This window comes from Pseudorasbora parva, chromosome 22, assembly GCF_024679245.1.
Source record: "Pseudorasbora parva isolate DD20220531a chromosome 22, ASM2467924v1, whole genome shotgun sequence".
Taxonomy (NCBI): Eukaryota; Metazoa; Chordata; class Actinopteri; order Cypriniformes; family Gobionidae; genus Pseudorasbora; species Pseudorasbora parva.
This window is the reverse complement of record NC_090193.1, coordinates 8,926,346-8,953,673: the sequence shown is the minus strand read 5'-3', so window position 1 is coordinate 8,953,673 and position 27,328 is coordinate 8,926,346. Positions and strand designations below refer to the sequence as shown.

The following is a 27,328-nucleotide window of genomic DNA, read 5'->3' as shown; positions in this document are numbered from 1 at the left end:
TTTGTTTCTTTAAATCATTTATTTCAAATAAACTCTCATTTTTGTGTTTTTTTCTTTTTTGCATAAGTGCAAAAGTGCACTGACAGCCACCTGAGGGAAGTCTACGTCCTTAAATAAAAAAACAAGAAAAGCGCACATATATTAGTACAAAATTCTTTAAAAAATTGCACAGTTTAGGTGTATAATACACATTTGTAATCTATTTCAAACTTAAATAAAACAGTAAAAGGCTCATAGAGTAAACAAAATTCACAAAATTGAAAATAAAAACATTTCCCCACTAATATATTTAAAGCTGAATAATTGGGAGACCCTGTCGCCGACTTCTGGTGCATCTGTTCTGTGCTGATGTTTGACCAGACAGTCCAAAACTATTGCTAAATACTTCAGTAGTTCAGTCCGACTACAAAATATAGAAGAGTACTGTGGTCTCCTATTATCGGAGTAGAGCCCCTGTTCACAATTTACACACAATAAAACCCCATTTAATTTATTCGGCAATGTTCAGAAAGAGGATCCCAAAATCCAGTTCAGCTTTTGCTCAAAACGTCCATATCCCTGACGATGAGTATTGCATTGGGGTGGGGGTGCGGGAGGGAGCAGCTCAGCGCCGGTAAGGGTGGAAGCCCTGTACATTGTGGTTCTGCCCTCGTCCGAAGCTGCTGGCTGCCGGCTGAGCTCCTGACGAAGGTGCGGAGGGGGCTGCAGCGTACGAGGCAGTTTGCTGGCTGGGGTCTGCAAAGCTATGACCAAAAGCACTCAGGTCCTGCCCATAACCTGTCTCAACAGACATGAAAACATGGAAAGTGATATTAAACACCAGTAACTCCAAAGTACGAGAACATGCGACTAGGCTTTCTGGGCATCTCTCGTAACCCCTCATTAAGGTCCTTTTTCACCTCACAAGACAAAAGCCACGTACACACTGCAGTTATATGCAGTCGTCACATCTCTTAAGCCCAATGTATACTTTGTTTTTTATATGTACGTTAACCTGGTATTAAGATGCGTTTTGGTTCGGATCACAAGTGGACGACGCTAAATACAGGTGTAAACCGGGTCTAAAACATTTTGAGCTTGTCCACTTTTGACCTCTTCAAGAGGTAGTCGAAAACACATTCGCCTGGATTGCTTCTGTAGTGTAGACGCTCATGTGGTCGAATGTATAAAACAGTCTCCCTCGTCTACATGTGATCCGATCGACCAATACGCACCTTAATACCAGGTGTAAACAGGGCCAAAGATTTTCATATCGCTCAGCTCACACAAGCACCCTGCACTTTTATTTTGCACTATTTAGATTGTCAAAATTTCTCATAGTCACTGCTACTACAATAAAGATTGTGGCTGTTTTAGACAACATCTACGTAGTTTTAAAGTAATGCATTTTTTAAAGAATTAAAAATAAGTTACAAATGTTATGCTCAGTGCTATGATTTTACTTTTAGAGCACACTAGTGAGTATACACTATACGGTATACGTCGATTTCCACATCACTGCGAAGTTCAAATAAACGTTGCACAGATAATTGGTCCTAGTTGCGTGTTTTGGACAGGAACTTAAAGCTTATCATAAAAGCTCATAATGTATACAGTTAATTAATATTTCTATAAACTATGCCCCTGACACCTACTAATGAGCGCTTGTGTGAAGGGTTAAAAGACACCCGCAACTCCAGTTTAAATGAGAACAAAGACTGGCCATTACTTCTCCAGAGACGAGGATAAATGCGGCGTGGAAAATGGAGTATAATATAAAGGGTTCGGCTGGAGTAAGGGGTGGACGTAAGGGGTAAGGGGTGGACGATCTTCCCAAAATTTCTTATAAGAAAAAATGACAATCTACAATCTGAATCGCGATTTTTCCAATTTTGAGATGTACTATCGAGAATATACAGACTGAAACACTGGACTTATCTATTTGCACAATTTAAAACACTGAATTGCATTATAAAATCAGATGTCAAAATAGTCATTTAACTTTAAAACACTCCATAGTCTTCACTGTATGAAAGAAATATATAATGATTATTATTAAAACTACTAAACTTATTCAGTCAAGAGCAGAGAGTGATTTTGTATTTGTCTTATGTTTAACATTATTGGCACAGACAGCAGCAGGTTTTTGCAATAGGCTTTAAAGTCCTCATGAAATCAAAATCGATCTTATTTACTTAGTTAGCACATATTACAAGTCTTAGGGTGAACAATTATTCTGTGCAAGTTAATAAACTGAATTTTTTCTTCTTTAATCAAATTTTTATTTCTTTAATCAAAATCTGAAAAGTAACTTCCGGTCTGGAATGGCGTTCCCTTTCCGATGATGTTAGTTTGACGGCGTAGGTTTAAATATCTTAGCCCCTGCCCTCCAACCGTTTGTCTGCTACGAGCGAGAGACGGAGAGGAGGAGCACTGACATCACTGAAATAAAATCAGTTGCAACTTCCGGTTCACTGGGACTTTCAGATTGAATGCATAGATATAATGAAAGGCATCTGATTTCTTTCCTGACTGTTTAGTCACTTAAGACACAACTGACTGTCTTTAAGTAAATACTCGCCAAGAGGGCAATTTTGACATACTTTTGTGTAAATTTGACTGTCTAGGCACGCACATGAAACCCCAAGTATACTTGTGTTCCGGTCTGTCTCGAGGCACACACACTGAAATCACAGTCACGTTACATGATTTGACTGATTTGGACATTAGTTTAGGCTTTTAAAGAGGGGCGAAAGCCCACTTCTTTAAAGAAAAGTGGCACAATGATCATTTTATCTTGATTATCACGCTTTCATAATCATTGGAAGCCAAAATCGAAACAAAAATTTGATTCATCAGCCTTACTGCTGTTGAATTGTTTTTTAAATGTGTCCCCACGCATGAAAGACACATGATATAATTTGGCCAGTGAGCACAGCTGATATTCTTATTTTAACATTATTACGAGGACATAAAATATCACAATCTCTATAATTCGCTTGAAATGTAGATTGTGGATGTCTTCAAGATTTATTACTATTAAAAAACCATCAGATCGCCCACCCCCTAGCTAACTCTTTGAGTTAAAACAGAAGTACACGTTAGGTTAATGAGTACTTAATCCCATTTTGTCCACAAAACAAATTCACTCCTGAAAAAAAAACTGAACAACGGTACAGATTTACTTCTTTGTAATATTTCTTTGGTTGAACGGGCAACACTGAGCAGACTGAACTGTTGGCATCCATGTTTGTTGTTGCTGTGATTATCACAATGTCAGTTCCCTTACACACACACAGGCTCAAAATGATGTGAATTCATATTTAAAGCAGCAACTTTGCAGTGTGTACGTGGCCGAAATATCTAAAATTTATCTACAACAGAAACAAATAACTGAACAGAAAAAATCTTTAAAAAAATAAAAGGTATGGTGGTCATGAAAACACATTAAAAGCATTCTGGAAAAAATACAAATAAAAAAATACCAAGGCAGAAATGCATTTTGGAAGTTTATTCGAAAGTCTCTAGATGAAAGTGAAACATTAGACTACATGAGCACAAATGAAGAGATATGGATTCTTTTTAAGAGTCAAAGAAGTAAAGAATTTGCCGAATCCGTACATATTTGTTCAGCTGTGACTGTCACACGCTGCATGAGGGGCACAAAATCCACAGAAAACCCAGTAGAGACACCATTAGATCATCCTTTTGGCAGCAAAGCAATGCAGTGACTGAAAAAAGAACATCTGAAGCAAGCCGTCTGTTTTTTCATATAATAAACTACAGCTACAAGCCATACGAGTTACAGCATTGTTGAGTGACGCTTCACGAGAGATTCAGATCAAGAGTGTTTCATTTAAACGTGTCTTTTGAGGCCCCCTGAATGACATGTAGCTGTATTTTAGTATACCCATGGAAAACCGAAGAGATGCCTCAAACAGATGTAGAATATGCATACGGCATATGCATATTGTACATGGGATGCATGAGAAACAGAAGTGAAGCCTTATGGGTCCACAGGCTGTTGATGTTTGTTCTATTGGGTTTGAGTGATTGTAGGATGCAGTTGCTCACCTACCTGCGCTATATCCCTGCTCTTCCTGTACATAAGTGTGAGAAGGACGCGTTGGTCCGTAGGCAGAGGGGTCCTGAGGATAGTTACCCAAGCCTAGCAGGGAGATGAGGAGACCAGGTTGACAGAGTCTGATTTAACTACTACCTTACAGCTCCTACCCAGGTGAACGCTGCCCTCGTCTGCTCTCAGGGCTCGTGAACAGAACATGTAGATGGATCGGCGCTGTGCGGTTTTTAATGGGTATGTTTATCAGGCTGCTTGGCCACTGTGGTGCTGATGAATGGAAGCGAAGCGGAGGCGTGACAAAGCGGCTGATGAGACCATCTCGTAACACCACCAGAACATACATCCAACCCACTCAGACAGCCTGACCTCCACGCTAACAGCACTCTAATGTACGTCAACCTTAGTGATGCGAAGAAAACAGCTATTTTAAGATCAACCATAGAACTGCAATAATTCAGGTTTAAAGACTTCCTCCTTAATGGTTCTGGTATAACGCGCTTTCAAATCATTATGATGTTTGTTATCCCCAAAATAACCTGACATTTTCGATACGGATTATGGAGTAAGGGTGCCTATTTACCTCTCAGATTGAGATTAATTTTAGCATCCCTTAATAACTTTTATATTTTGTGAAGAAAATATATGTACACAATATTGGCAAAAACTGTCTAGTAAAGCATGCGGTTGTTAGAGTGATCTGGGTGATTGCTGGAGAGTTTTGGGTGATTTCATAAGTATATTACAGCTTAGGTGTTTTAGTTGGTGGCCTGGGTGGTTGCTAGGATGTTATGTGGTTTCAAAGACAAGAGTGGTTGTTAGTAGGGACGCAAAGATGTATCGGCCAAAAATCATTATAATCTGTAATCTGTTTAAAAACAGCCGATGATCAGGGTTGATTATAACCTGTCAATCAAAAAGGGGCGGAAAAATGTGTCAGACTGTGTGTAAGAAAATATCTCGTGTTGAATTTAGGGCCGTCAAAGTTCAAACAATAAATGCCTTTCTTTCTTACTCAGCTCAAGCGGCAGCATTAAGCTTTTCTTCCACTTTAATACAAGTTATAGCAGGAAAAAAACATGCATGAACATCAGAAGGTATCTTGAAAAATACAGTGCAACTAACTAAAATCCATCACGGTCAGGTAATGTAATCGGTGTTTCGACCACAGATAGACGTCAGTAAAACAGCCTGTGAACATTGTGTCACTTAATGATGCATTTACCTCAGGAAAGTTACCCAGTGTTCACAGGTCATTACAATATTGGTTCCCTGTATAGTTTTCAGCAATAGTAGAGAGTATTGGCAGATATCATTCAGAATTCGGAATAATCAGCTAGAGGAATCAGCGTAGAAATTTAGTATCTCTAGTTGTTAGCAAGTTGCTAGAGTATTCTTGGTGGTTGCAAAAGTTTCCAGTTGCTAAGTTGTTTAGGGTCTTTGCTAGGACATTGCAATGCGTTTGCTAAGACTTTCGGTGGTTGTTACCGCTCTGCTGTGCGGTTGCTAGGGTAAGGTGATCTGGGTGGTTGCCAGGATGTTATGTGGTTGCAAACATGAGAGAGGTTGTAAGCTTTGCAATGCAGTTCCTAGGGTGTTCTTTATGTTCTGCTATGCTAAGACCTATAGCTGACCAAATGTTTTCAGTCGAGAAGATGCTTAGGCGACATCATTTGAATTAGTCGGTTGGACACAGAAAGTGGAGAAGTCCCACAGTCTGGAACGGTGGGCTAGTCTATGTGGTTATGTCGGGCAAGAGTGGAAGCTAAATTAGTGCAGTCCTTATTGCATGATTTTAACATCTCTCTAAAGGCACATTCCACTATACTGTGGAAATGACGAGTCAGCATCGTCAACTTCATCTTTGCAGCCGACCTGGACTCACGACAACTCCCATTTATCAATAATAATTATTCCTTTCTGTTTCCCCTGCAAAAAAATTGTAATCATTACTTTTGCTGGTACACTGCTGCAACCTTTATGCTGCTAGTCGACCTGGGAAATATTAGTCTTAAATTTTTTTTTTTGCACATTTAATGTTTTGCTTTATATTTTTACAATAGTTATGTTTAAATGAAAAGTATATATCTGGAGTGGAAAACAGTAATTTACTTCTACCTCAGATTGTCCATGTGTTCATGTCAAACTAAACTAGTATGTAACAATTAAGCTAGGTGGTAGGGCTGAACAATTAATCGAAATAGAATCGCAATCGTGATTTGAAACATTGTGATTAGCTAATTGCAAAAAGGCTGCAATGTGGCTACGATATGAAAATTAAGTCTGTCCCAGAGCAAGTCTGTCCCAGAGTACAAGCATGACTGCCCTTCTATGTGTGGCTGTCTAACTAACCAATTGAGATAGCGCACCTCCGTTCCCCCCAATGAAGCTAACCTGAAACAAGTAATCTGCAGTTTACTGATCTCCAAACTTCATTTGAGATTTTTTTCTGTCTAACTGAATGTGTTATTCAGTCGGTCTGTGTTAGGTCACGAGATGCTTGCTGCGACTAAATCTGCGATCAAACCTTCTCAGTGATGAACTGCAATAAATCCAAACATGGATCCCCACTTTAGCCTAGTTTCTTGCTTACCAGTAGATAATAAATCAGGAAACTAGTTGAAGTCAAATAAATCATGTGTATGTTTTCATTGTCAAAAACTAAATGCTCAGATGCAATTCCAGACCAGTATGTGGCGCTGTAATTCTGCCACAGAAATTTCTGGCTAGAAGGGGTACAAAATGGTATTGAAGTGCGCATGCCCTGTGCCCATAGCTGTATCCCTTCTGGTCTTTACCGTGCGATATGTGGTGTGATGACATTATCAACTCTGGGACCCAGTTTAAAAAAACACCGGTTTCAGGCTCCTAAAACGCAGGATCTGTACGGATGAAACACTGATACGATGCAAAACATTTTACGTATACAGTTAAATGCATCTCTAAAACGAAATAAAAAATAGCTGACAAAATTAACACTAATAGAAAAACACACATTGCATCTGCTAGACTACAAGACATTGGAGGGGTCTACAGTTGTACTGTACAGTTGCATGTCGTAGTCCTTTTAAAGGGGGGGGGGGGGGGGGGGTGAAATGCTGTTTCATGCATACTGAGCTTTTTACACTGTTAAAGACTTGGATTCCCATCCTAAACATAGACAAAGTTTTAAAAAACTAATGTTGGACGTTTGATAGAGTATTTCTGTGTCAAAAATACAAAAAAATCTGTGTCTGTGGTTTCTCACAAGTTTCAGAGAGTTTTTTTCGAGTATGGCTCGGCTTGACGTTAATAGAGCGGAAGGTCCTTGTATGGGCCGTACGGGCTCTTCTCTCGGTAGGGTGCGCGCGCGTGTGACTAGAGCGATAGAGGAAATGCACGCCCATAAACACTCTCTCAGGTGCAGATCCAGTCGCCCGTGAACACTTCTGTCACGCCGCGCTCCACTTTATTCCTACGAGTGACATCAAGCGACTTCAACGCTTCAGCACAGCATTCCGGGAAGGCAGCGCTGCATTTGAACCAATTTGAACGCAGAAATGACGGGAAGCTTCACAACATCGCTTCAGTCGCGTCGCAAAGTGGATTTCCACGGTCACTGCTGTCACATGACTTCACCAAATCATACCAAAGAAGTGTGTTTTTGACGGAGCGGTCCCAGTGATAAAGGCTCGGTCCTGCTTTGGAAGCAGCCGGTGAGTAAAACTGCTTCAAAAATCTGTGCTGTTGGCTAACGTCACGTGAGTAAACATCAGTAAACGACACGATCGCGTGCTTCGTCATTCAAATGCGCTAACGGACTCCATTGTTGTTCTATGTATAACGTTACACTAGTCTGATGTGCAAAACCGTTTTGCTTGCTACTGTTAAGGTTTAGTCGCATACAATAGTCTATAAACCGAATCATGTCCTCATAAACTGCGAGTAAATACACACAAATGTTGACAGGCCACTAAATACAGTCCATACCACAGAGACGGACATCCTGCTGTTGCTGTTTCTCCTGTTCAATTTATTTCAGCCTCCGAATTATATTCTGGATTATTATCTGTATTAGCTGAGAATCGATAGCCATGGGTTCCTCCACGCTTGAGGACGTCACCGCTTTGTGCGCATTCGTCATTCTTTAGCTCCGCCCACACGATACGCCTCCAGGCGCTCGGTTTTTTCCGGAAAGACTCGGTACAGTCCATATTTCTTTTATAAATATAATAAAACTAAAGACTTTTCGGAGATATGAAGGATGCAATACTACTCTATAGGTACTCAAGATTGACATGAGATTGACTGAAACTGAGTGTTTCACCCCCCCCTTTAAAGCCGCACTTGGCTACTTTTGCTCTCGGGGTCTCCCTAAAGTTTGTAAAAAATAATGTCCTCAACTACTGTCGTAAGATCTGTCATCCTACAACAGGGGATGCCATCGCGCGTGCATTTGTTGACATGACAACCCTGATAGCCCTGAACTAGTGATGCGTGGGTCGTCTCATAACCCGCGGACCCCGTATGTCTATTTAATGGTCGTGGGTGCGCGGCGGGTTGTAAAAATATATACAGTGGTGCGGTGCGGGCCAAATAACTTCATAAAAGCGTCCCGCGGGTCGCTGCAGCACTAACAGTTCCCCTGAACACTGCAAGAGGAGTTCTTCTGCCGTCGCGTGTGAAATGTCTTCATCCCAGGTAACGTTACAGTCAGTGGCATATGTTTCAGCATGTCATATGAATATAATTTCATGGGTTTTATTTTTTTCAAACGCCAAATAATCACGATGCTCACGTTTACAAGCCAGCGTCATTATAGTAGTCTATTGGTTACCGTTTTGCAGAATCTATATGATACTTCAGTTCAATGTTTGAGTGGTAGCTCACCGTAACAAGCAGGACAGCATCGGTCGGGCACGCCTCCTTCAGCTCACGCCGACGAGCAAACGCTGGTCACATGTTGATCCTCGTCCTGCCTTTAATCCCATCACTTTCTCGTTTCCTCTTATTGCTTTCCTCCAACAAAACCTTTTCTTTCTTATTTGTCTCTGCTGCTTCGGACATGACTATATTATCTGACGAACAAAGTTGGGCTCGCACGTCCGAATGAAAGGAAGTGTGGGTGTTGGTGGAAGTGACGTATATGCCGTAAAGCAGTCGAATTTTGTAGTTCTTTTTGTTCTCGGGTTACTACCCAAAACCCGAAGTTTAAAAGTACGATTAAAAACGATACAGACCCCATCAGGCTATGGCAGACGTGTCATTCAACTTATTGCAAGTCGATTTATCATCACAAGAGTCTTAAAAAATATATTATGAAGGTTGAAAAGTTACCTAGTGCTGCTTTAATTTAAAGTGTGTGCTGCGCAATATTGAGAATATTGAGCTAAAGCTTGAAAAATATACTTTTACTAAATTAATTCACAAATCAAATCCCAATTTCTGTCAGAAAAATTGCAATTAGATGTTTTCCCTAAATCGCATCAGCCCAAGTCTATTTCAAATGGATGGGTTTAGACAGGTAGTCGGTTGCAAAATTTCTGTTTAAACTTCAATGACATTAGATGTTGTACAAATCCCTAATCGACTAAAGGACTTAAATAAATAACTACTAGTCGACTTAAAATCTTTAGTCAGGGAAACCCCTAGTTGTTGTGCATTCTAAAGAGGGTTTTCTGGGTCTAGATATGGATCTATACACCCCAAAATAAAAAAATTCTGCCACCACTTATTACCCCTCATTTGTTCTATCTCTATGGAACACAAAATAAGATATTTTGAGAAAGTGTTTTTGTTTATACAATAGTCAATGTCACTCTTCAGATTATAAATTCTTTGGAATGAAATGAGAATGAGGAAATGGTGAAAGAATCTTAATTTTTTGTACAAGTTCTATTTATAAGTCAGTCTAAGTCGTTTGTAAAAGTAAAAGCCCACCTGTCCGCAACATGCTGGATGATTGCATGATCATTCAGGTTTGTAGCACAAATGGTACAGGATGAATTTTGTGCCAAAAAGTAATTCTTGGGGTTAGAGGTTTGTTGTTGTAGTAGTAACAGCTGCCTTAACAAGCACCACTAAATGTACCGTGTCCCACATCTCACTGACCTCCAGAAGCTTTTAGCTCTGCCCCTTTCTAAGGACTAGGGGTCCTTGACTATATCAGTGGAGTTAGTTATTTTGTCTATAGTCTAACGGATGCTCTAGATGTTTGTATGAACTTTGCCGGCAACTGCACCAAGAGACATTCTTTGTATATCTTATACTTGGTCAACGTCTAAAGTCAGTTAAATCTACCTAAAAAAATCTCACATGCATTACAACTTTACTTCATCCTTTCAGCAGCCCCACCATCCAACGCTGCGACATCTACAGACCCTCGTCCGCGTTAGATGAAGCTGGTCAAAAGCAGCATTGCAGTACAGGATGATCTAATTCACACATACCACTGGATAAACCTCCACAGACCGAAAATCAAAAGCTAAAGGCCTTGGTTGAGGGTTAACAGACTGAGGGTCTGTGTGGAAGCGTGCGTATGTGATGTCATCATGCCCGTTCAGACATGTGAACAGGAAGCAGAAGCCCAGTGATGGGCTACAGCACATCTGCAGTGGTTTGTTGCTGCGTTTCAGTGCGCTCTTACCATACTGGCTGTAGGAGAAGTCTGGTTGTGCTGGGGCGGCTTTGCTCAGGTCCTGAGAGGGAGTCGTGGCCGGGGCAAACCCTAAAGGCCCTGCGCCCGGCGTGTTGGGAGGGGGAGGCATTCCCTGTGCTACAAACTGGTCACCTTGAGGTGTTCCAAAGCTATACCCTATGACGATAAAGACAAACGAAAAGCAACGCAGCAATCATTACAAACTTGTTTAAGTTCTTTTAATTTCCCAGTCATATTGCATATTTATTTTTATATATAAAATCATTTAATTTGGGGCTAAAATTACTGCTGTATTTCATGGTTGACAAGATACTTGTGAGCCTTATGTGAGCCTTAAGGCTGCAACATACTCCGCAAGAACAGAGAAAAAAGTTCTCGCTCCCAGGGCTGGGACGTCATTTTGTTCTCGCAGCCCTGGTTTGGGAGTTCTCGCAGCTTGTTCTCGACACATCGCCTAAGTAGAACTTTTTTCTTGCTGGTGTCCGAGAACTATTGTGTGATTGATCATACATTTAATGTGGGCATGGTTAATTCAGAGAAATGCAGATGATCGGCACCTACTTTTCTTGTGAATTATGGAATATACTAGCCAGAACGAACTTTATTCTTGTTCTTGCCACCTCGAGAAAACGATCAAATTTCTTTGTTCTTGCAGAGTATGTTCCAAGCTTTATGGTCACATACAACAACCTATGAGATCTTTCACCTACCAAACTGAGGTTGTGCGCTAAAGCCCTGTTGGGGGTATCCCTGAGGTGCCCCAAATCCCCCTGTAGGTGCCGCTGCAACTAGAAATGCATTAAATGGAGAAGGAGGTTGTGCGGGTGCCCCACGGCCAGCAGGTAAAGGAGGTCCATACCCACCTGTAACACAGACACATTTCACTTAAAATTTCATTGAGCCAAAATTAGAGCTGCACGATTAATCATTCAAAGATCGCGGTCTCCTTTCAAATGGCCGGGACACACCAAGCTGATCTGTCAGGTTAGTTTTTTTGTTTGACATGTTGGGTCTCGTTGAGCTCACATCACCGGAAGTTTGCCCAATTCAGCGTGTTGAATCGCCGTTGGGGCCATTGGTGAGAGTGGATTGGATACTGTATTCAGATTGGATGTTCAGTTTAGCAAACAAGTCAGTGCATGTGAATTAAAGTGAAAGTGGTGAAATTTTTGGTCCAGACGCAGCAGACACGAGGGGACAACGCCATCAGTTTTCATCACCGCTAGTTCTTTGAAGTCGTCTTGGTGTGTCCCAATCTTAACACCCATGTGATCTTATTCCTTAATGATATCGATTTCTCTATGTCCATTATGCCCGCCTCACATCGCAAGCATCCACGGAGCGTGAACAGCACACATTTTTTCCTCTCCGATGTGAACACCCTCATTCACTGGCAAAACACAGTGGGCAGCGACAAAACAGGTGCTGCTGACACTTGCGATGTGAAACTGTTTAAACCAAAGACTTTAGGGGCTTTGGTTAACCTTTGTAAGTACGATCATCACACTGCAAAATCTGCATTCACGGTGCCGCTGATCCGGAGAGAGCAGCTGCCGTATATTTATATGGCAGCTGCTCTCTCCGCATCAGCGCCAGCGTGAATCCGAAGCACACCATATTGTTATTTATGTGCTACAAACATTTTAATAAAAGGGCATAAAAGTGTGCTGGGATAAAAGTTTGGGTATAAACACGGATGTATATGGTATTGATCGAAATAATACTAAATCATCTATTGAAAGTATTTTGACACGACATTTTTACATATATTGTACTGCTTATCGTTATACGTTTACAATCATTTGTTTAATTATTTTGTTCAAATAATATATATTTTAAATATACTAAAGCAATTCATATTTTGTAAGTACATATAGTTTGCATGTTTATTTGTTTAGTGACTTTTTTTTTTACCTTCAGGATCGTGGGTGAATCATAATCTCCATTTTACACAGAAAAAAATGTCTCAATTTGAGTCTCAATTTATCCAGAATCGTGCAGCTCTAGTCAAAATATGCTCAGGTTAAAGGGATAGTTCACCCACAAATTAAAATTCTGTCATCATTTACCCACCCTCAAGTTGTTCCAAACCTGTATGAGTTTCTTTCTTCTGATGAACACAAAAGAAGATAATTTGAAAAATGTTTGTAACAAAGCAAAGAGAACAACAACTGACTACCAAAGTATGGAAACAAATACTATGGTAGTGAATGGTTGTTCTATCTGGTTTATTACAAACATTCTTCCAAATATCTTCTTTTGTGTTCAGCAGAACAAAGAAACTCATACAGGTTTGGAACAACTTGAGGGTGGGTAAATGATGACAGAATTTTCCTTTTTGGGTGAACTATCCCTTTAAGTTCAATTAACAACATGTAAATATACAATATTTACACTATCATATTACTAATTTTCCACAAAACGTTTTTAGAGAATCATACATATAAATCTATTAAATACACACGCGCGCACACACTTATATTCAAAAGTTTGGGGTCAGTAAGATTTTTTTTTGTAAAGTGAATATAGCCATCTGACATTAAATAGATAAAAAGTGACAGTAAATATTTATGTTACAAAAGCTGTTATTTTGAACTTTTCTATTCATTAAATACTGAAAAAAATGTATCACGGTTTTCATAAAAATATTAAGCAGCACAACTTTATTACAAATAATATTAATAAATGTTTCTTGAGCATGAAATCAGCATATTAGAATGATTTCTGAAGGATCATGTGACACTGAAGACTGGAGTAAAGATGCTGAAAATTCAGCTTTGCCATCAAATGAATGAAATCAATAAAAATATTTTTTGTTTTTAAAATAAAAATGATATTATAGACTTTCAAAGATATTGAAATGTCTTACTGTCCCCAAACAAGTATAAATAATATAACATAATATAATATAATTGGAGTTAGTGTTAGGCCTAGTGATGCATATACAGTCAAAAATCCCTGGATTCTGAAATATAACCTAATCAAAATATAATAATAAAACAGAACATACCAAGAGGTTGTCCTGTAGTCACCCAAACACCTGGAACAAAGAACACATTTTAAATTACATCCACCAGACCATGAGGATTCATGAATTCAAATCTAAATCAGAATCATATGGCAAAATGTGGGCATGTTCAATAAAAGTGTTGCATTTCTGGATTCAAGCCAGCCAGAGAAGGCTTATTTTGGCAGAGATCTACGTGAAAACATTTCTCTCTGCACAGTGGACAAACCCAGTGTGGTTTAGCCAGATGGCGCAAGCTGACCTAAAGCATGACTGATACCATTTGGCTCTTGGTTTCCTTTTTCAGGTTGGGACATGTTACGCTCCCACTGCGTTCTGGCCCACCGTGTCACTCACCCTGAGGCCCGTAGCTCTGCTGCCAGCTCGGAGCCGGTTGTGCTGCCCAGCCATTGGCTGCACTTAAGATGGCTCGAGGCCCCCACTGATTGGCTCCCAGCTGACCAGGGGCGGGAGCTTTGCTGTCCCGTGGCTCCGCCTTCTTCACTTCAACCTGCACAAAGGACAAGAGGTCGTAACTAGCAAGAGGAGAATTAACATACTGCCTACTTCCCCCACTCACTTATCAGAAACTTTAGCCCTCACCTCAAAAAAGATACGCTTACTTAGGCCAAATACATGACCGTAGTCCAGATGGAATGGAAAATACTTGTTCTTTTCTATTTGATAACTTTTTAACCAATGTTTCTGAGGTACTTGGGTATGAAAGGGACATTTAGGTCTTTAAAATCCATTTAAACCCTGTGGGTCATATCAGGCAGGATGACTTCTGCTTAAAAATGACAATAAATATTTATTATTCATGACCACAGGCATACCTCAGAAACACCATCCCTGTACATATCTTATATCTCAGATTTTTAAGTAGTTATAAACTGCTGATAGAAAATGAAGACTTACCTCCCCTGGCTAATGCTTAAGAATCTCAGTTTCGATACGACAATAGAAATATAAGGGTCAGTGATGTTTAAATGTATGATAATCTAATTGTACCAAATACTTAACATGCAAATAATAAAAATGGAGAGACAAAAGTCTAACCAGAGACGAATCTTCATACTGTGTCAAATATGAAATTAAAATGAATGACTAGATTTCTACATTTTCTGAAGAAAATTTGAGAGGTGTTAGCCTTTGGATATGATGCTAGGTTTATGTGAGTGGTTGCCAAATCATGGTTAGGTGATTTGGTAATGTTTTCGTAGTGGTTTTTAGCGGACGTATATGTGGTTTCTGAATGGTCCAAGTCAAAAGAGCCCACCCTACAAGACCCTCCAATACTCTTGTCTCTAGATGTCTCTGACTCTGCTTTAAAGTCACGGTGTAACGAAAGGAGCAAGAGATCTTTTCTTCCATATTGTGACATACATCTGAGTGAAACAAATTATAGAAACATAATAAAAGTAGGGCATAAACTAGGCTCAATCTATCGGTTTTTGATTGGACGGTGTCAGGTCTGAATGAGAGTTCATGCAGACAAAATGATTAGAGAAGTCCAGTATACGTCACCAAAGAGAAATCTGTCATTTCACCTGAGGGTCTAGTCATCATATTGTGATTATAATGGACAAGCTAAGAAAAAAAAAGTTTAAAAACTGAAACATGCATGGATATGTTCACACACAGTAAGATCAATAAGATCCATTTGGAAAATAGATGAGTCCATTTTTATTTCATTTAATTTCATATAAATTTATTGGAATTTTTATATCATTCGTTTTATTATCTGGCAGGCAGAAATCTTAAATCGACTTGCAAAAATAAAATAAAAAATTAGGGCAGAATATAGAGGATTTCAGGCCATTTACACCTGATATTAAAATGTATTTTGGTTGATTGGATCACAAGTGGATGACGCTATGTTAAAATGTAAATTGTGCAAGCTTATTTTGTCCATTAGATCAAAATATCTGGAAAAAAAACTTAAAGAAACTATACATTTACCCGCCCATAGACCCTTCCCCCTAATAGAAATCAGGACAGAAGTAGTTGATAGTGGACAAAAGAGACAGATTAAAATACCAGGTGTAAACCAAATACAGAAAGCCCAAGACAGACCCCTGTAATTTACTCTCAATGCATGAGATTAGTCAAAATACGTGAGAAATACTAGTCTCCCTAATCTACTTATGCTATGGATTTAAACATCTTAAAGCCAATCTGACTCAGATTTGTTCAGTAATTGTAATAGGGATGCTTGCCTCAGCAATTACCACTAATTATATAATTAGTCAATTAAGCCGATGACATTCTATGACCTGCTACTCAGATTTAAAAAAATAGACAAACATAGTTTAACACATGGAGGGAAGTTTCACTCCAGTTAAAGTGGAGATCCAGAAATAGACCTGAGACTCTAAAGGGGGTGAGTTATTGGGGTCACCTTGCATCAAGAGCGTGAGACGATATTTTTCCGTTGGAAAGCAGCATAAATGTAACGACTCTTTTCGTCTCTCCCCTCCTCTCTCACTGTCGACCTAATTAGGTATCAGTTTGAGCGAGTGGTCTGCAATCCTCGAATCGGCAACACGCCCCCCTCTCCACTCCCACGGGCATCACCGCTCAGAGTGATGGGAGGCCTCGTGCAAGTCTTTGCGTCCAACAGTAGAGCTGGGATTTGGTACACAGTTTGATATGCTCCAGTTTCTAATTTTATAACGTATAGCCCCACCCCCACTTAAAGCCCCAATGAAATAATGTCATGTGAAGAACAATAGCCCAGGTACCGTAGCACCTGATTCCTCCAGGAACACAGACCCAAGTCAAGGAGAGCGTCAGCGGGCGAGAATAAACTCAATGTAGGACAGAAACTATAAAGCTATTCTGGGGTCTTGAACAAACTTGCTGGAAGTGGTTTTTCACTTTAAATCAGCACAGTGCAGCCATGACAGAGCAAGGAAATGCCTCAGGAGGCCAAACGCAGCAAGTCCAAAACAGAGCCACGTAATTCGCTCCAAATGCATGAGACTATTAGTCAAAATATGTGAGAAATGTTAGTGTTATATTTTCAGAATGCAGATCCTTCCTCAAAGCAACCATGCTGGGAGTGATATTTTACCAAGTCGAGCTGGTGAGGTGAGATAACACGTCATGCGACTTGTTCGGTCTTGCGCTATCCCTCGAAACAGACTAATACACCTAGGTATCAGACAATAATCTTACACTACAGAGGCATTTGCTACCCGCCCAAAGCCCATTTAGAGTAGACTAACAGACACAGTATGGAGATTCAAACATTGAGGTCACTTAATTGAGATTTCTCTTTGCCTTCTGAGATAATATAGAACTCAAATAGTAAGTGACCTGACAGTATTAACCTGAATAAAGAAAAAAAAGAAAAAAAAGAAAGAAAACCAACCGGTTCTTTAGGTGAGTGCTGATATAACACTTAATACTTTAAAGTTCCCTTAGCATTTATATATAATGGTCCTTTATAATTCAATAATAATAGCAAAGTATACTCATGAATGAATTAAACATATTTATCGTTTAAGTTTGTCGTCTTTATACAGCATTACAGCACCTAAAGGAGAGGTCCAAATGAACCAAACCCTGGGCGACAAACATGGACAGAGATTTATGCAAGTAAAAACGTATACAATTTAACACTTTTGCAAACTCCCGTTTGGGAGAGAAATAACCAATCATGTTAGAAAAAAACAACTCCCTCTTATGTCAAATGCCAATTCTTTAACTTTTCGCTTGTGCATGTTTGGTCGCCCAAGATTTAGTTTCTGTTGTAGGGGAAAATAAAACTACAACTACACACTTTTTTGCCCATGATGTCGTGAAAATGCATGTTGACAGCCTGGTCCACTGATTGTTCGGCCTCGAAAGTAATAAATCCAAAACCTAGCCAACGACCAAAAGTCAACAGAGCAGCAGGGTGTTGGGACAGAACAGCTAGAAGAACATAAGAGGGATGGGGTGGGGGTACCTAAGGTTCGGATGACATCACGGCCCGAGTCACCAGGAAAGATCCCAGGTGAAGGCCAAAAGGACAGAAGTGTTATGTATTATTCTGTTCCCTTCAATACTTTAACCCTGGACACATTTAATGATTAACAGCTGCAGAAGGCATTCGATAACTCAAGCCAGGTTTTATGCAGCCTCAATGATACTGACGACAGATCGTTGTCAAGTGTTGGGTTCGATTTTTGAAATGTATATGTATTTCCATATATATATTTCTGCCTTTACCGTTTCATCCGAACCTCGCTTTCATCACCACCCCGATCTTACACAACAAATGCGAGCAGCAACCACATTTATCAATGCATAACAAGAATGATCATTACAACTACTGTTTTTTTTACTGGTTTTCTCGAAGCTTCCCAAAATGCCACAGTACTTTGGGCAAACCAAGAGAACATAGATTGTAACACTGCAACAAAAGCACCACAAGGATATAAGGATATTTGTGAAACATTTAATGCAGCCCAGTTTCTCATGTGGTGTAAGCCCAGTTAATGCTCAATTTCAGAGATCTAGAGGCTCAAGAGGCTCGGGGACAGTAAAAAAGAAGCAACGGCGTGCACCCACGCGTGCAGGGGTCACGCAGGCAACACTATCAAAGTGGGCCGCCGAAGAGCAGCACGATTCCAAGGTCACTTACGCGATAAGACAGAGCACAATCCTCCAGCAGCAGCTGAGTTTAGCTGCGCCAGATCCACCAGTGTGAACTAGTTTCTGTCAGATCAGATAACTGTGGCAGAACTGGGCTGCGAGAATCTCCACTTTGGGATCTAACCTGATTCCGATTGCACGTCCTTTGAGACTGAAGAGATCTGAGAATTCGTACACTATTTGGAGCAGAACCAGCTGTCTAAATGAGGACTAAATATACTCAACCTGCCCTTCATCATCATCAGGCCTGGTTTTAATAAAGAAGAAAGTTGCTAGTGATAGAGGCTTTAAAAAGTCAATTTAATGAACTCTTGCCAATTACAGACTTTCAAAATTGACTAGTAGAAGACCTTATTGGGGCCATTTACACAAGACACATTCTTGTGTTTTCAAAAGTTATGAACAAATTTTTATTTGACACATCTTAAAATTTTTACACTCACAGCACAAGATGCTGAAAAAACAGCATCTAAAGTGAATTTAATAACTGGTGCTTTAAGTGGGATGAATTTAGAGACACAACTTCATGAAGAGTGTTTTGTATTGCTGAAAGTACTGCATGCTAATGCACAGCACTCTGAAACCCTCTCTGTGAAGCTACATCTCGGAATTAATTCCCATTCCCATTTGCATTGACGCCCAAAAACTAGTAATTGATGTTTGCTGGATGACAAGTCGATCATCTTGGCCCATCCCAATTGCAGTCAAGAACTCTTTGGAGTGAAGTTCTGTATCCGTAAATCTAAGAACACAAACCTGCCTTTAACAGCTAGACAGTGTGTAATTATGCTATTAAAAAGAGCGAGATGCAAACAAAGAACATCTGCCACACTGTACACACACTGAATCTCTCAAACGGAAGTGTTTTATGCAGTATCAGTGAAGAGAAAGCAACGTGCGAACTGTCTGAGGATAAGCCACTGCCTTTAGTTGGGCACAAACTGAAGCATTAACCGTGTTTACACCAGAGAAACAGGCATGAGCGTGTTTCACACCAGGCCTTAATCTGTGTGGTGCCACTATCTGTACTGTATCCTACAAGAAAAAACAGACATAGCTCAGGAAAAACGTTAATGCATTCAAACACTTGACAAGGAAAACAGGGACATAAAAAGAAAGATAGAAAGGCTTACTTAAATGTACTACATTGCAATAAACACTCATTTTGTAGATTAATCAAATGTAAATGTTTGTTAAAAAAAACTTATTTAAATGTCTAAAGGTTAATAGAAATTAATTTCAGTGATTGGAAATACAGTAGGTCAACTACAAATGTTCACATGACAAACTATTCCAAGTATACCCAACGAGAGTGAAAGGATGAAAAGCATTTTAAGTTTAAACAGGAAAAGCAGAGCAAACTATTTTCTGGAAGACATGGAAGGACATGGTTTAAGTCAATGTAAAAAATTGCAATCTTTTAAAATGAAATGGCTTGTGTTTTACATTTGGTTCTTCAGCTAGACCGGGTCATGGCCACAGTCGGTTTTCAACAATAATAAAAAAGTAGCTCTGTTGAATCATATCTAAAAAGGTGTGAGCCATAATGAATTACAATTTTAAAATGTTAAAAGTGGTAGTTTGCGCAAAACTCAAAATGATCTACTCACTGTCCTGTTATTTATTTTTCCCATGGAACACAAAAATGTATGTATTTTTTTATATCGTTGCAGAGCACTATTCCATACAACGGTTCGCAGTGCCCATGTCTGTCAGGCTCCAAAATTATATGTATAGTTTTTCCATTAAAATACAAAAAAAAAAAAACTTAAGTATCACAGAATGACTCATTATATGACCCAGTATACTCAGTATATCCCCAGACGTGTTCTGGATGTATCCACACCTTTCCTGAACTCTGACCTTTCCATGATCGCTATATGGCAACGTAGAACAAGTCGGTAACGAACTTCCGGTTTACGTTAGTCTGTACTGTTATTTGCTAAACGTTGGTTGTATTATCAGGATTCAGGAGTAGACTTTTATAACAACGCTTCAGGCAAAATGATCACATGTCCCAGATGGTCGCATCGATCTGACTATCTTACAAGAACTTACTAATATCTGTAGCTGTAGCACTAAGCGATTCACCAGTTATGCGGCGCAGACATTTTGCCACTGTGTGGTAGGCTTGGCTGTTCCTATGAACCACGCGAGTTACCTTCCATCCATGAGCCTGTAAATCGATTTTATTTTATTATAAATAAAGGTTTATTTGTTTCTAGTTATTTATTTTGTTCTCCCGCATCCGCATTCACCCTTCAAATATTATCCCGCACCGCACTCGGTTGTGCTGGGTCCCACGAGAGTGCAGGTCTCTATTTGGATAGTAACGTTAGGCTGTTAGAGCGGTCTTGCTACACATTAAATCTGTAAATTATTTAAAACAATAAACATACCCCTTGCAAAAAATTATACAGTTTTACTGCAGTATTTTAAATAGGTTAAACTAATATATAAACTCAATAATTACATTAACAGCAATGAAATGTTAATTTTTATTACAATGCATTTAAATTCATTGAAGTTCATGCATCTATTTTCATGTTGATTAAAAAAAAAGTCTACTGACAATGTCTGACATGAACATTTCAACAATTACAAATATTAAAATATTACTTCTACATCACAGTTCTTGAGTTTATTTGAAGCTCGTTGGGCATTGAATGGAAGGTGTAGGGTGCTGCTAGGCAACATGTCAAACGGGTCCGTTTATGTCGCATGGTTTATGGAAGCAAGTAGGTTTCGGAGGTGTGAGACCCAGGCGCTCAGCGCTCATTAACCCCGGCGAGAGCAGCCTTAACTCGGCTAGTCCTTCTGACGACTGCCGCTGCCTGGCAGAAGCCCCTCCCATGACGCAAATTCGCGTCTGTTGTGTAGTGAATGAAGCGAATGGATTCAAAAAGTTTACCCGTCCAACTTCGCACAAATTGCACTATTTATTCGCGTCACTCGCGTCTGGTGTGAACGCAGCATAACTGTGTGCTAAACCGGAACTGAGATACCGTCAACCGGAAGTATCAAGTGTCATGGCGACGCCCACTAAGACTTGCAGGAAAGTTGTGGATAGGATAGAGTTTGATGAAAAAGAAATTGAAATTTTATGTATTATTTAAAGAAAATCTTGACTTTGGCCGTTGGTCTTCTGTGCTCGATGCTATACGACATTTCAGAATGTTTGTAATCAATAGGCACCAAGATACTTCCAGGTGGCAGAACGCGAGCAGCTTCTACTGACAAACTGAAGAGATCCAGCTGGCTACTGTAGACAGCTACATAGTTTTATGACCGTTGTCGTTGATCAAAATGAAACTATGATGAAAACGTGTTGTGTTTGGGGTTGCGCTGCCAGATATACAGCAAAAGGTGTAGGATTTCATCGATTTCCTTCAGGAAAAAATTAAATATGTCCAGCGAAACCTGTGGGTGAGGAGGTTTAAGCGAGTGGACGTCGTCAAACCTGTCCATCTACAAAATCATAGCAGAGCATAATTATCTTCAGTCACTAAAATAACTACTCAATAGTAGGCTGAGGCTCATTTAAGAATTATGGTAGTAGACTAGCGCTACATCTACTGAACCAAGGTTAGGCATTTCATGTATTGGCACTAATCATACTGTTTGATAATAGGCCAGAGGAAAACTGGCACCCCGACTGAGTCTGGTTTCTCCCAAGGTTTATTTTTCTCCATCATGCCCTGATGGAGTTTTGTATCCTTGCAAATGTCGCCTTTGGCTTGGCTTGCTCAGTTGGGGACACTAAAATTATTATCCTGATTATATGTATATATATATATATATATATATATATATATATATATATATATATATATATATATATATATATATATATATATATGATTATGAAGTTATTCAACTAAATATACAAATAAAATTAATTAATTAGGTCTTATTTGATTCTATAAACTATAGTACTGATCTGCCAACATTGCCGCTCTATGATAAATTAAAATAAGCTGATAACATCACTGTTTTCTCCAGAACGACTGTATAGTCAAATCTAATTTTGTTGCAATATTGTCCTGTTAAACACTGTGAAGCTGAAACAATCGTCATTGTAAAAGCGCTATATAAATAAAGTTGATTGATTGATTGATATTGCTATCTACTGAATTTGTTAATCAGTCCCTCAATGATCATGTTAACTATGTCTGAATTTCTACCATGTCTGTTTTATAATCAACTGTTGAAATGTAGATTAGGCTACTGCTGACTGTAGGTCTCCCTTACAAGCAATTTACTAGCATTGCCATAGGAACGATTTGACTTTTGCCATCCGGAAGAATGGTTATTATCGCTTTGACGTCATGGTGAATTGTCGTATTAGCGCCAGTTTACTCCGTCTCGCCAAGTAAGTTGTGAGAAATCGAGATTAGTAAAAACGCGACATGAAATACAAAGCCCAGAAATCCCCAAAAAAGTATCAGTGTATTTAATTCACTGAGTTCAAAACTCCACTTCACTCCGAGTGACAGATGTGAATGCGATAACTTCTAATTACGATGAACGCAACTAATAAATTCGCATCAGAGAAGACGGTACATGGGTTGCATTTTATGTCGCATACTTAATAATCTTGATTTCTCTCAACTTGTGTGCTTTTCCTGGGTGAGTCGGAGTGAACTGCAGCACTAACAGAGTCTCACAAACAAGCACTGCGTTCAGAAGACCAACGGCCATGGTCAGGATTTTCAATACATAACACATTTATATACATTACATTAAATTTCGGATGTTTTTTTGTCAAACCCTATCATATACACCTAGAAGGCTTGCATTATATGACACATACAGCATCTGCTCATTCTGTGATACTTTCACGTCTTTTGTAAAAGCTTGATGCTGGTCGGTATTCACTGCCATTGTATAGACATGTGAGAGTGGGACATTCTTTTTTTAATTCTCCTTTGTGCTTCCAAAAAGAAAGAAGGGTGTACGGCATTAGTACAACACAAGGGTGAGTAAATGTTCACTTAATTTTCCTTTTTAGGGTGAACTATCCCTTTAAAGGCACAATAAATCCCTTGTTGTTTTTTAATCCTCACAAAGCACCATTAAAAAGCAGTACAATATATGTTCCAAGTCTTTTAAACAGATTAAAATTTGAATTGTTAACCACTAATAAATATCTTGCATTTAGCGTTTATTCAAAAATAGCAAACCGCATTTAGTTTGATGGTTCCAAATTTCTCCTTTTGTGTTCCACAGAAATGTTTTACTTATTTTTTGGATGAACTACTCCTTTAAGACACAAGCAGATGTGCAAGAAGCTGAACTGACAGTACACGTTTGATGCAAATGTTTGCGAGTCATGTGGATGCTGCTGATTTGCCTTTGCCACCATGCAAGAGTTGAGACACACCAAACCAAGCATCGCACACATGAGAGGGACAGGTGGCCTGCGTGATGTTCTCTTCTCTTTGGGTCGGAATAGTTTGTCTTGCGCATGAGGTGAGAGAGAGACTGAATGGGAGCAAAATATGAATGTGTGGTTTACCTCGAGGCCTCTGTTTCTCTGCGTCATAGATCATTACCACCTCTGTGACCTTCAAAAGGGAGAACAGGACCAGTGAAGGACGAAACGGCGATAAGAAATGCATCATGTATAAAACATATGAAATACAGTGGGGCCATAGGTGTGAAAAAATATCGACAATCATGGACTCAAAATCGAATTTAAACCTGGAAATACCAAAAGAAATGTCATGATTTTGCACTATTTCTAGGTCACTAATCAAAAAAGCTAATTGATGATCATGTGACGCCACTGTATATGCTCATTTATGCATCGTCTGACATCATTGCAAAACATTTTTATGAAACTGATCTACTTATCAGTAATGCCATATGAGTCAGTGTGATTAAAGAAAAATGGTACATTTGTGCATCTGTGTCCATCTCACCACTCCAAATCTGTTGAAATAATCCCTGAGTTCAGCTTCACCGCAATTATGAGGAATCCCACCCACAAATATCTTCTTAGATTTATTGCTGTCACTTTTGCTTCCTTTCTAAACACACAAAAAACAGAATATTTGTACTTTTTTTAGTTAGGGTAGGAGTATAGTAGACTGAATTACAGCAATGAACAAATAAACTCTAGTTTATTTCAAACTTATATTTAAAAAACACATTTAATGTGAGTTCTTACCCAGCCGTCTTTTGCTCGAGTCTTCTCGGGCTGCATCCCTCTAGGCGTACAAGGCTTTGGGTCGATCTGCGAGAATAAACAGACAACACTTATTCAGTAAAAAAAAGATTACAGTTAGAGCAGAGGTTTTAGATTTTGGGGTCACAAGATGCAGATATCTTTAAATGAGCATTTAAATGTGATGCAGTTATCATCATGATTGGGCAAACACGATTATCAGCCATTCTCCTCACATTTCTTCCATCCAGGTTATGAGGTTTGGTGTCCAGGACAGTCCGTACGCAGTTGGGGTCTTTAAACTTCACAAAGCCGAAGCCCCTGGACTGATTTGTGCTTTTATCTTTCATGATGACACAATCCACAACCTCTCCATACTGAGAAAAGTAGTTTCTCAAAGTCTCTAACAAAACAAAAAAAGGAATAATTAGCAAAAAAGTGCCTTTTAATACATTTAGATCAGTGGTTCTGAACTGGTGGGTAAAACTGCAGGATAGCAAAAAAAGATTTTTATTTTATTTTTTTAAAGAAAGCAATTGTGAAAGGAAAGAAAAAAACATTTCCTATCCTTGTGTCCAATGACCAAACTTTCATTCATCTGTCAAATGGCAGAAGTAAGCCAAACCAGACATAATCCATATATTGAAGGTTTTCTTTTTGATTTATTGAATACGTTTCTTTCTTTCTTTCTTTCTTTCTTTCTTTCTTTCTTTCTTTCTTTCTTTCTTTCCTTATATATACATATATATATATATATATATATATATATATATATATATATATATATATATATATATATATATATATATGTTTTATTATTATCTTCTGTCACTTTTGATATATTAAATGCTTTAAGAAAATTGAACTACTATATATATAATAGTAATTTCTTGAGCAACAAATCAGCATAATAGAATGATTTCTGAAGGATCGTGTGACACTGAAGACTGAAGTAATGACGCGGATTATAATTAAATTATATTGTGATCATATTTGTCAAACAAAATAAAAAATGATAAAACAACTGCAGCCTTGGTGAGACTTCATCCACAAACATTTTAAAAAAAAACGTACCCCTTAAACTTAAACATTGTAAACTATTATAAACTGCAGTACATATCTCAGTTGAGCAAAATGATCTGCAACGTGTAAGTAAAATGTGATTGAAAACGATAAATCTTATTCAGCTTTCCTGTACTAACCTGACCTCAAAGGTCAAAAATCAAGAATGTTACAATTCAGTTTCATATGAACTAACATGTCAAACCAAGAGAAGCAATAGACATTAAAAAAACATAAAAACAACAAGACCAGCAGAGCAGACAAGGCTTAGAAATATACAATGAAATAATAATATATGCCATGTACAATATTAGATCATTTTCCATCGATTTCCTCGTTGCATTTTACGCATGCTACTTGATACGGGCTTTATCCGATTTCTGGAGCTTGCGTCTAACCCAGGCTCTCTCGCTTGCACCCACATACTGAAAAGGCAAGCTCAGCCCCGAGTGTCAACCTGGTTTCCACGCCCGGATAATGCCGAGCAAATATTAAAGTTTATGCAGAATATTATAGCATGCATATACCCAGCAGTGCAAAACAAGACTGTGCTTTTAATGAAACACACACTATGTGATAGAGGCTTGCAGCTGCCACTTGCATTATTTAAGAGCACCTACATAGCAACTAATGTTACTGTATAAAACTATAATGGTGGTTAAAAGGACAGTTCCACTCACCCTGGGTGGTGCTCCAATCCAATCCACCCACAAACAGCTTCCTGCAACACAAAGATGAAGGAACGTCACAATGCATTTATAATCATCCAGAAAGGAACATGAGTCAAGGTGAAGGAGGGAAAGCACATTTGCCCTTGGCACTGAAAGCCTGATCTGACTGATCTGTGCGGTTTAACGGGTCATAATCAGAATACATTCCAATTACCCTGATCTGCTCCGAAACCATCTCATACATATGAGCTGGTTAACAAATCCACCTATCTAATGTAAACTGCTGCAGCCTGGGTCACTGGATAACACTGTGCATGAAGATTACCTCTTCAGTTCTGATTATGAATATTACAGCATAAAAGAGAAACTTAAAATATGATTATTAAAAAGCTTACAGCACAAAAAACAAAACACTGATGCCATTCTTCAACTTGATTTGACATAAAAAGGGAGTTATACAAACCTCCAGTTTGTGATTATAAACTTGCAGAATAACAAAACAGCATACAAGCCTTCAAACTTATGAGAGATGGAGATATAACCCTCCAGTTTGTGTTTAAACAACTTTCACTAAAAAAGAGAGCTCCAGTTTGGTTATAAGAAACTTGCAGCATAAAAGAGTGATAAGCATCCAGTTTGACAGCTTCAGTTTTGACAGTCAATTTTCTGTCAATATTTCTCTTTGCTTCGTTAACCAAGTAAGTTATTTCATCAGCTAAACGAACCGCGAACGTGTCGTTGTCGCCGTGCGCCTCAAATTTAATGGGTTTACTGCTGTACCAGTGAGTGCGGAGCCCGGCAGGCTGGTTCCCTGCTATCTGCTGTCCTCCGGGCGGCCCGCTGCGCATCTCTCTCCGCTAGAACGGACGGGTACGTTACATCCAAACACTCTCATATAACACACCGTGTCTTACCCGATTTCATCTCCAGCTAAGTTGCTGTTCATCTCTGTGGCGAGAGTTGTGGACGGGAGTGCTGACATGGGTCCGCTCGCTCGGTCTCCTGCCGGTCTCCGCCGCCCGGGAAGGTCACACTCCGCTTTCGGTTCAAACCGAATCTGCGCAACACTGACGCGATCCAC

General features: G+C 39.2%; 1 protein-coding gene across 4 annotated transcripts; it reads right to left on the bottom strand.

Moving 5' to 3' along the window:
• dazap1 (DAZ associated protein 1) lies at positions 1 to 27,328 on the bottom strand. 4 transcript variants are annotated; one of them, XM_067431287.1, is made up of 13 exons: positions 27,162 to 27,325; positions 26,257 to 26,297; positions 24,751 to 24,917; positions 24,518 to 24,583; positions 24,270 to 24,377; positions 23,864 to 23,912; positions 17,489 to 17,571; positions 14,059 to 14,212; positions 13,705 to 13,734; positions 11,405 to 11,557; positions 10,683 to 10,850; positions 4,058 to 4,147; positions 1 to 777 (listed from the first exon to the last, which is right to left on the bottom strand). In XM_067431287.1, exons 1-13 carry the CDS (start codon positions 27,227 to 27,229, stop codon positions 605 to 607), a joined length of 1,350 nt encoding a protein of 449 aa, XP_067287388.1. In that variant the 5' UTR covers positions 27,230 to 27,325; the 3' UTR covers positions 1 to 604. The 4 variants fall into 4 exon arrangements, with proteins under 4 accessions (XP_067287388.1, XP_067287389.1, XP_067287390.1 ...); XM_067431289.1 differs by having other exon boundaries at positions 572 to 781; positions 27,162 to 27,328; XM_067431288.1 differs by lacking the exon at positions 4,058 to 4,147 and having other exon boundaries at positions 27,162 to 27,324.